This window comes from Lagopus muta, chromosome 1, assembly GCF_023343835.1.
Source record: "Lagopus muta isolate bLagMut1 chromosome 1, bLagMut1 primary, whole genome shotgun sequence".
NCBI classification, from domain to species: Eukaryota; Metazoa; Chordata; class Aves; order Galliformes; family Phasianidae; genus Lagopus; species Lagopus muta.
The window spans coordinates 82,242,399-82,253,009 of NC_064433.1; the positions used below are offsets into that span (position 1 = coordinate 82,242,399).

Below are 10,611 nucleotides of genomic sequence, written 5' to 3' on the forward strand. Positions count from 1 at the left end.
TCCTCCCCTCCAGATTGAATCTCTTCTAGTCAGTATTTCTGACTGGGCTTTGGAAACATAGGAAAGGCCCTTTAGAAGATCCTGCACTTCAGGAGGGATTGGTTGCACCCCTTTCATGCTTTTTACTGCATTTTTAAAGGTCCTGACTTCGTTAAACATCAATTTTCTGTTGTGGATGTCTGTCCTCAAAACTCTTCACAGGGCTTCCCCTGGGTCTTCCACTGGAAATGCAAAGAGCAGGAAGGGTTAAAAATACTGTACTTCATCCTTGATCAGGCAGAGTCTCCATTCTGACAGGTTCTGACTCAGCCTGTGCTGTCCAGCCCTTTGCAAGCTGCCAGTCTGACTACTCCAATGAAACAAGTTAAGAAGGAAATAGTAACACCAAAATGTTTCTGGTTTTGAGGAACATAAAATGCAATTTCAGTGCAGCCCTCTAGTCTGCAGTGAAATGTCCCTGCTGAGCACAAGCCCTTTGGTCAGCTTGTAAAAGCCCCTTTACATCAGTTCCCCATTGTTCCATTTCCCCAGAGTTCCGGTGCAACCTTCCAGCCACACCATGCCCTGCTCAAGTAGAGCAGATGATGCTATCCAAGCATTTTCTCAGCAGTGGATCTCACACTTACATGAAAATAAAAATGCCTGCAAGTTTTACTTCAGCAAATCAGCAAGTCACACTTGTTTCCTTAGTTCTACATTTCAAAACACAGATAACTTTAATGAAATTCTTCTTAAATCCACCACTGAATAACATTCCTAAATCTGTGGGTAAACAAGAGGAAAGCATGGTGCCATACTGCCCCAATATCCTCATCCTTGAGTACTTAACATTGCAGATTTATAAGGTTATTGGATACTACTGATAAAATAAATAGATTAGATTCTATTCGATATTGTGATGAACTGGATGCCAATTGATAGGTCTTAATTATAAGAGTAATCGAAACTAAATTATTCTAAACATCATCAATTATTAGAAGCTATCCCAACTGATGAAAACTAGAAGTTCCTGGGACCACAGTTTCACTCCTAGGAAATTACGAGAAGAGTGGAATTAGACTAGCTTCAGAGCTGGGTCCAGATCCAAACACACTCCTCTGACTGCTTAAATTTTAGGGGCATTCAAACCAAGCAAGTAAGATTCTTTCAGAGTCTGTTAGCTTTACTAATTACCAGCCTTCAGAGATACATGTCTCCTACATTGAAAATGTTTAAATATTATGAGATGTCCCAGTTTTCTATAAATATATACCATGATTATAGCTGGAATTAATTCAAGAAACTTCAGAAGTAAGATGAGTAATGAATGAGACTGACATTTATTGGTTATAATTTGAAAGAAGATAAGTACATCCTGGCTTTCTTTTCAAGGAATCAAAGCCAACCAGCCCTGGTGGGAAGAAGGCAATCTCTGGACACACTTTTGACTAACAAGACAGCTAGAACACACCTTGACACCTAAGAGTGGCATCAGCAGCTGAGGGACAGGCCCAGAGGAAGCATGAACCATCAGGAAAGCAGGAACTGATACTAGCATGTACTGTATGAACTGCTTCTATGGCAGCCATACTCCTCCCCAGCTCCTTGCTGGGGTTGGGCAGTTTTTCACCTATGTGACAGCAATGAAATAAATAGGTGAGAATGAACCACTCTGCTGTCTCTGCCTATAGGCATTCATTTTCTTCAACTGCAACACCTACCCAAGTGGAGGAGACCTGGGGATGCTACAAATGCCAACCGGAAGCACAAAGGAAGAACCTTTGTATTTTCTCCTAGCAGTTTCCCTGCTCATTCCAGAGCCAGGAGGGTGAAAGGAAAAGGCCCCTGATGGTAGTAGAGAATGCTGCTGCCAGCAGGACTTCCCAAGAAGCATAGACCTATGGAGGGCTAGTAGGTACCCAGCTGGAGGAGAGAAGCAGCAGCAGGAGGACTGCATGGTTAAGGGAGCAGGAAGGAGGCAAGGAGAAGAACAGAAGAGACAAAACAAATAATAGGAGGAATCACCAGGATCAATGTAACTCCAAAAGTTACAAATTCCCATTTTTATATGGAAAACAAAACAGTATTTTCATCAGTATTTCCACCCGACATAAATTCTGTAGGTTGTACAGGCTGGTGCACAGTGATAGTAGTAGAAGAGTAGCATACTGGTGAAAGGTAGGGGGAAGGTTAGGTAGTAACCCTCTCTCAAACTCTGGTTCATCGTGGTTAAAAATAAGTCTGGGGAGAAATTCAGTGCTTTGTTTATTAGCCACACAAGTGGCTAATAAACATCCCAGCATGGGCTGAGGACAGATACAGCAATGCTTTGCCTGTTTACATCACCTTTCACCTGAAGGCATCTGAATCCCTTTTTTTTTTCCCCACATACTAATTGTTTAGATTCCATTTTAAAGCAGCATCTTGCAGAGAGGGCCATGATAGCCAGAAAAACTATGCCTTCATCAAGTCAGAAAGCAGGTTAATAGTGCTGTTAGAATCAGCTAATTCAGAAATCAGCTCTCCCCAAACACATTCCTGTATACTAACTATTGGCCTGTGGTGCTTGCAACCATGAAAAGCCATGGAGTTTTACACACACACACTCAGCAGGTAATAGAGAGAGCCCTAAGGATATATAAACACCTTCTCCACATGAGGCTATCAGAAGTCTGAGGTTACATGTTGCCTCCCAGCATGCTCAGGAAGATCTTCGAATTAGAGATGAAATGACTGCGAATGGACTTCAAACTTTGAACTTCAGTACCTGCTTCCAGGATACCTGCTCTGCTATTTTGGTATTTCCACTGGCAAGGCCCATTCATCTTTCACTCAGCCTTTCTAGATGGCCACCCTCATCTCAGCAGCCTAGTATTACCCTGGATGGAGCTACTGGGCTGTGGTTGTTGCCTTACAGTTGGAAATCGGTTCTTCATAGCTCAGATGCAGCCAGATGTGGACTGCTGCCTAATGCCTTCCTGAGATTTGCCAGCCTCAAGGCAAATGGGTAATGAAATGCACAGTGACTTCCAAAGGGCATCAGCACAGAGGGCTGCCATCAAAAGGTTTCCCATCCTCAGGTGGCTTTAGCCTGGACCTGTCGTCAGAGCTTTCATTCATTCTCAAACCCAAATAAAGCCCTCCCTTTGAGGAAGCCTGAAACAACGGAACAGCAACGGACAAGAGGGGAGTTATATAAAGGAAAGGATACAAGGGCCAGCAACACATGGTCTGAGCAAATGGCAGTCAGTGATGTATCACCAGCAGTAATGCACCACTGGGAGCATGAGAGAACTCAAGTTATGCAAACTTGGTGTAAAAGCAAGCTTTTGCTTCATACTATCTCACCCAAAAGCTAAGGTAGTCCTTGCGTTATGCCTGCTGGTAACACCTCAGCATGTATGTACTTGCTTTGTACAGACCAGGGTGAGCCCACATATGCCCCACATTCTCTGCACGTAGAGCCAACAAGTTGCTCAGGGGGGCACATGTCCCTGTGTGTGAGGCCAGTGAACCCAAGCAGGTATACACATCCTTGATTTACATCACACAAGTCTATCAGCCTGTTTTTATCCTGCTGTGGGCAAAGGGCCAAGTTTACCTTCCCACTAGCATAAGAAGGCTTTGCAGTATGGCAGATGTCACAGTGGGGTATTCTCCCTCCACAGTGTCTCTGGGAAATGGGGAGGGAGAAATGCAGTGTCTGTGTAGGGCAGCTCCTAGATCACAGAGTCCATGACAGCTGGCCTGAAGTGAGAGCAGACTTCAGGAGGAATCTGTGCACTTTCATCTTCATGTCAGTGAGAGCCATACAACAGCAGGAGAGCTTCCTGTCAGATCAAGCCTTAAGCAGGAGAAGACTCAAGTGTACCAGGCCATAGCCTGTAGGTACCAGTGGTACTGCCTGCTGCAGGACGCCGGGGATTCCAACTCAGGAGCAAGTGGCAAAAAGAAGTTTCAATCAACAGACTGGCATCTCTCTTTTTGAGCATTACGGCTGTCCTTCTGTCCCTGGCAACTCTGCCTACATTTGCTGAAGAAGGGGCTTGTCTGCACCATTAAGAACCTTTACTTTACGCGATCGAGAAGAAATCAATGCCTTTAATTGTCAGCAGTGGCAGTGGAGGAGGACAGGGAGATGGGAGGGGTGTTTCTCTGGAGACATGCTTCTCAGGAGAAATCCCAGTAGTATTGTCACAGGAAAAGAAATAGTAAGGACCTGAAGTAATTAAACTTCCAGGCAGCAATTGTTTACTGGAAGCAGCACAGAAACGGCTCTGAGCCTCATAGAAAATCAGGGCAGTGGCTTGGCTCTCCTAGGGTGCAGATGCCCCCGCCCTGAAGTCAATGGATGGAGGTGACATTTACACCATGCTGGTGAGTGGAGAGAGGAGAAATGTGGATAGCCCCTTTCCTTTACTTTTCCTTTTGCTTTCCCTTCCTCTTCCCCCTCCATCTCGGTGTTTATAGGCACAGCCATGCCTCGCAAGTTTGGAAGCATCCGCATCGTGCGGCATAATCAAGTTATTCTAAATGAGATCTGAGACATTTTAATATCCTGAGGCCATACACCCTTAACTCCGCGTGCATCTTCCTCTCTCTCTTTTTCTCCATTTCCTCCTTCCCGCACACCTCTGCAGTTCCTGGAATGACAAGACACCTCACCGGCTGGCTGCAATTGCTAAAACACTCCCTAATGCTTTCTCCGATTGCATTAAGCGGCTTCTTCAGAGATACAGCCCTGTTTATTCATGCTGCTCGTGTGGAAGGGGAAAGAAATGCAGACTGCCTCTCCCCCTCCCTCCTTTGATTCGATGGGTGTGGCAGGTTTAAACCTTTGCAGCCGAGGCTCGCCAGCACTGGGCGCGGAGCAGAGGACGGAGCGGGAGGGAAGCCGTCGGATATGGCTGGTGATGAATGAGACTCATCTCACCCACAAGTGGGAAACCTGCTTGCGGGTTATTGTTTAATCACTCATGCAATCCAATACTGAGCACATACCCCCATCACGCCCATCTGTTCCAGTATGCGGTGCATACAACACTCGCATTTCTAGACACCTATCTGACTACCCAGCCCTGCAAATTACTGACCGCATCTCTTGCCAGAAGGAAAGGTTACATTCAATTTTTCAGGAACTGCCTGACACAGCCCTTACGTTATGCCTCTTTTTAGCTGAATATTTTGCGGGCACGGATTCAGAGGTGCAATTGGCTGTGGGCAGAAATGACAACACCAAGCTATCTACATCTCTCATGGGCGTGCAGTCAGATACCTCGCTCCTCACGCTGGCATTGCACCCACAAGAAGGAATCATCTGCAAACTGCAAGTGTGTGAACGTATTTGTCTTCGACGGGCGGGAGAACAGACGCATACAGACGCACCTAGACACAAATGTGAAGAGATTCCTTCCACGCCCAAGCCTGTAACTTCAATGGTTTGCTCTTTTGCTGCCAGAAAGATGGGACATCGGGGGTTTCCCCTAAAAAAATAATATGAGGTGAGCTGTCCTTATTTTTTGCGATGGAAGCTCTGATCTGTCCTGATAACTCATTCCCTTTTTGTCCTTCCATGAAAGATCTGGGTGGGGACATAGGAAGAGCCCAAGCTGAAAACTGCAATCTTTTTCTTCTCCAAATTAAATATGCCTCTAATGTATCACCAGCATCGCTGACCGCATTGCTATATTGCCAGTTTGGCAATTTCAGCGTATATTGAGGTATAGGAATGGGAGCTGGGCTCCAAGCCCAGAAACATCCATGGAATATGCACAGGCAGGCACATTCAGGATGTATGGTCACATAACGATGAGAAAGCATGTGCAAACGGGAGCATGTGTGCTGGTGCATATATGTGTAGTAGGGTTGCGAGCGATCAGAGAGCGCGGATGTGTGCTGCACATGCACGCGCAAAGGGGTGTGTACCATGCGGTGGATTAATGTACAGGGCAGGGGGAGAGCACCGCGTGTGATCCAGATACCTGCATGCCACGCATTTCTTAATATGATAGAATACGAAGTGATAGGAGCGGATGCACGCAGATGTAAAGAACAGCATGTTGCAGTTTGAATCAGGAGTGCAAATGCTCAGCCTGTGAAAGTGGAGGCAAAATTATTCCCCAATAGCTTTTTTTCTGACTTCAGAAGACCCCAATGCTACTTACTTTATCTTAAAATTTGCCACGAACCTCTGCACTCTGCCTCTCTGCCTGCCTTTTCCTCCTCCGCTCTTTTCATCCCATAACTGCCAGCTGAACATGCTGTGCTGGCTGGCTGCAGTGTGATCCCCTCTCCCCCCAGCCATCACCCCCTCCCTCCAGATTTTAGCAAACGTATCATTAATTGCAGAGCATTTGAAACCTGCATGGGGAAAAACACAAGATGACGCAGGGTCCCTTTCCACCCTGCTTGCCTGCCCCTCCCCGTTATTCTACAAAATCACTCCTTCATCTGATAACACACGTTTCTCCATTCAGAAACACACCTTTCCCTGCATTTTTTTTAAGCACTGCACTGTTCTATAGTATGGGAGCTTCTTGCATCAATGTGCTAAGCTATGGCTCGAGAGTGCTGCAGTGCTATATTGTAAAGGATATATCAATGTATGCACATATAAAGTAACCACTGTGGTTCCACACCCAAGACTGAGTTGAGCTTTGCTCTCAGAACAAGGATCCAAGCTCTTTGTCATTACCTCTGAACCTATAATTAGGGGAAGTTCCCCAAATGCCTTATAAAGATATCTGGGGGCATCTCCTGTCTCCAAGTTTTACCTGAATAAATCCAACATCCTCCCAAGAAAGTCCAAGCAGCTCCATGAAAATGGGCTCTTTTAACAAGGAGCAGGTTTGGGCTTTCATACAAAATAAAAACAGGGAAGGTGGGAATGAATTATATAGCTTTTTTTTTTTTTTTCATTCAAATATATCATTTTAGATACAAAAATTTCATCGCTGACAATCAAGCCGCCGCCCGAATTTCCTTATCAACCCGATTTCCTGACAGGAAAAGCCAGGTGGAACCAGGGAAGAGAATGAACTGGTTTCCAACAGGTTCACACCGTGAGCCTCTCTTATCCCACCCGAGTTCGGAGCTGGCAGAGGCGTGGTCCTCTGTCTCCTCACCAGCTGGTGCACAGTTGTCTAACTGGTTGTACTACGAAGGGTACTGCAAAGAGGCTACATCTCCCCTCTCCTGGCCAATGCTTTTGTTATTAATTAATTACACTTTTCATTATACCATAGGTTGGAAGACGGGGAGAGAAAAAAGAAAAAAGGAAAAAATAAAAAATAAAAAAAGCTTCAAGTTAATTCCTGCTCGGATTGTTGTAAGACAAAAAAAAAAAAAAAAAAAAAAAAAAAAAAAGGAATGCACCTGTTCTCCGAGCCACCTCACAGCACATGCCCGTAAAGCATCTCCCATTCATCAGAGCCAGGAGCAATAGAAAGCACTCTGACCAGGGATCAAGGCTCACCGGGCATCCTTTCTTTTCTTGGCATATGATGAAGAATCGCTTCCTTTATCTCCAAGGTAGAGCCAGATCTCATCACGCTTCCTGCCAGCCTCCCCCCCTCCACCCCCCACCCTACATCCACACCCTCAGAACCACCGAGAGAAAATCCCAGGCAATGCATCTGATCACAATTAAAGCAAAAAATAATACTAATAGTAATGGGGAGATGCTGGTAGCTCCCCAAATGTGGACACAGGCCACCCCCCTCCCCACATCAGCAGCCCAGGAAAACCAAAGCAGTCACGCTGAAGGGTGTGAAAAGAGCCTTCAGTCGCAAGATGCTAAAGAATTGCAAAAGAGACATCTGCTGAAAGCAGCTGAAATGTCCTCCCCCTTGCCCCAGCCCCTACCCAAGCCCCTCACACATGCGGGCAGACACACACCCCACGGGCAACCAAGAGCCTGGGAGATTTCTTAGCAGAAAGAAATATAAAAATCTGCAGTTCTACCTGTTTTGTTCTTCTCATACAGCACAGCATGATCGTATTGTCCCCTTCCTTCCTTCTTCTTCCTTCCTTCTCCTCTCTGCTTTTCCTCTTCTCTCTCTTATCTCTCCCCCCCACCCTCTCCGCTCCCTCCCTCCCTCCCTCCCTCTCTCTCCTCTCTCGCACACGCACACACGCACACACGCACACACACCAGGGCAGCGAGCAGTGACTGGAAGGTCCACAGCCACCGCTCGTCGCACATGCACCCGCCGCCTCTCCCTACACCCTGCCCAGAATTGTTCCCCGGCGCTCCCCGACTCGTCCCCTCCCCGGCCCACCCCACGCCCAGCCCCGCAGCCCCCCCAGGTCCCTTGGCCAGCCTCATGAATAATTAACATCTCCAATCTGGACCCAATTACCCAACGCCTTTCAGAGGCTACTGGGAAGAGGGGACGCGGCGGGAGCCCCCAGCCCCGCTCCCACCCGAGCCCCCGGCCACGGTCGGGAGTGGGATTTATACATGGAGGAGCACGGGGTGGGCACGGAGGGGAGACGAGGGAGCGGGGTTCTTGCCGCCGCACGCCGTGTACTTCATGCACAGGTGACGTACCGTAGGTGGGAGCTGTCAGCTAAACGGGAGTTGGAAAATATGTTAAAATGGCTGTTAGAAGCCCCCCCCTCCCCCTCCCTGCACACCCGCAAACATATATGCACACGCTGCCATCTCCGTGTGTGCAGGCACAAACCCCCATGGCAATGTCTTGCTGTCCCTACAACGGGACAACTTTCCCTCTTGTCCCCTGAGTCCATCCTATAGACTTTGTGTGGGCACAGAAAACGATACCCCTGCAACAGATTTATTATTTTTTTAAATTTAAATAGCACTACAGAAGTCATCGGTCTCCCTTCTCTATAGTTCTATATTAATTTCCCTGCCTAAGTGATTTCTGCATCTATTGATCTCAGCCAGCGAATTTCTGTAAACTGATTTCTGTAAAACTATGGTAAGGGAGATGTGCATGTTCACACACAACCATCCCTATGCACGTGTAGGGGCAAAAATGTATGGGTCTGCATGCACGGCAGATCATGGCAATGGGTGAGTTGGAGTGAACATTAATGCACACACACACCTCCAAGCACACGTCTTGAAAGTTTTAGCATGGTGTTTTCTCGGAATATATACAAGCAGGGTAGCTATATCTGTCATTCTGAAAAAATATTCCAGACAATGTTTAACGCAAAGCATGAGAATGTTGAGCATGTGAAAAATATAAAAAGACTGCTGGATTTTTAGGATTTCATCTACTGAAATTCAAATGTAGCTTATTTAATTTACTGTGTCTAGGAGGCACAGTCAAATGCTGTTCTCTTTCATAGTACTAATGTCACTACATCAACTTCTCAGTTACACCATGGAGTTACTCCTAATTTACTGTAATGTGAAACTGCTCACAAAAAAGAAAAAAGAATCTTAGGTTATTAGTAAGTGTAAATATAGCTAAATAGATTCTGAATACAAATATTCACACACATACAAATAATAAATACAGATATAGATACAGTTTCTGAAATACCCCTCAGCGCAGACTCCTGCATAATCATATTCAGTTGCTATGACATCATTGCAATTCCCAGCACCCCATATTTTTTTTTTAAGGAAAGTAAACAGCATTTCAAAGAGAATCTATCTAGCTACATCTGTGTGTAGTTTAAGGGAAGTGCCTTTTAGAGTTAAGCAGGTATAAATATTACTTCTGGATTTATCGTCTAGAAAAGGGAAACCATTGCACGGTAATGAGATGCAGAGAAGATACTAAACTGGGAAGAGTTGTGAGCACCAGCTGACAGCGAAGTAAACCAAAGGATTAAATAACAAAAATTAGATTCATCTTCAGAAGATGCGTGCAGAGGGAAAGAAGGCAAACCATGCAATCGTAAAAGAAGTGAGAAGTGGATCTGCAGAAAACAATTGGCATCAGATCAGAGGAAGGGATGTCGGTGGCATAAACCATTGATGGCAACTCCATGTCAAGGCAATGAGAAGCAAGGCTATAGCATTTTGGAATATGCCTATGGGGCTTACGAGTCTCTGCCCCAGCTTCAGATGTTGCCGGGGCTCATCTTCTCAACAAAACTAGTGTGCCGTGAGCTCAGATCTGCTTGCTACCCCACACAACGTGTGCCCTTGGGATACAGAACTCGTCCTGTTCAAGCACGCACTCTCTGTCTGCAAATATAACCCTGGACTCACTTTGGAGATAATGAAGAGGAATGGGAACTTCTAGGATGTGATTCAGATCATCCTATAGCAGAAGCCTAAACTGGGTCAGATGAATCACACTTCAGAAGTGTTTTAGAAGCTCATGTTCTTCCCACTGAAGAGGCCTTTTTAGGGAACCTCCCTGCTGTAGGGAGCCCTGGCAAGGAAAGCCTGCCTGGCCCCCACTTTTCCCAGACACCCACTCAGACAAGGAGCAGGCTGGCAGCTGAATGACTGCATGAGTACAATGAAGGCAAATCCAATGTCCTGTATGCACTTGGGGTTGCTGTTCAGCCCCTGAAGTCAGAGCCAAAGTCAGAGCCACTTTGCTTCACATCCAGCCCCATGAGCACTCAACACTCTGACCCACTGCAAACCACTTCTGTCATAAAGACAAAAGTCCTTAATGAGTTTGCTGTGCATGTGGA

The 10,611-nt window shown here is 46.2% G+C and overlaps 1 protein-coding gene across 1 annotated transcript in view; it reads right to left on the bottom strand.

Annotated features, from left to right (window-relative positions):
* Positions 1–8,071, bottom strand: part of GAP43 (growth associated protein 43) — a 58,495-nt gene extending 50,424 nt beyond the window's left edge. Inside the window, exon 1 of the mRNA XM_048968950.1 lies at positions 7,942–8,071. Within this exon, the coding sequence (XP_048824907.1) occupies positions 7,942–7,971 (30 nt within the window). The 5' untranslated portion in view covers positions 7,972–8,071. The remainder of the gene's footprint in view (positions 1–7,941) is intronic.
* Between the last annotated feature and the right edge of the window lie 2,540 nt (positions 8,072–10,611).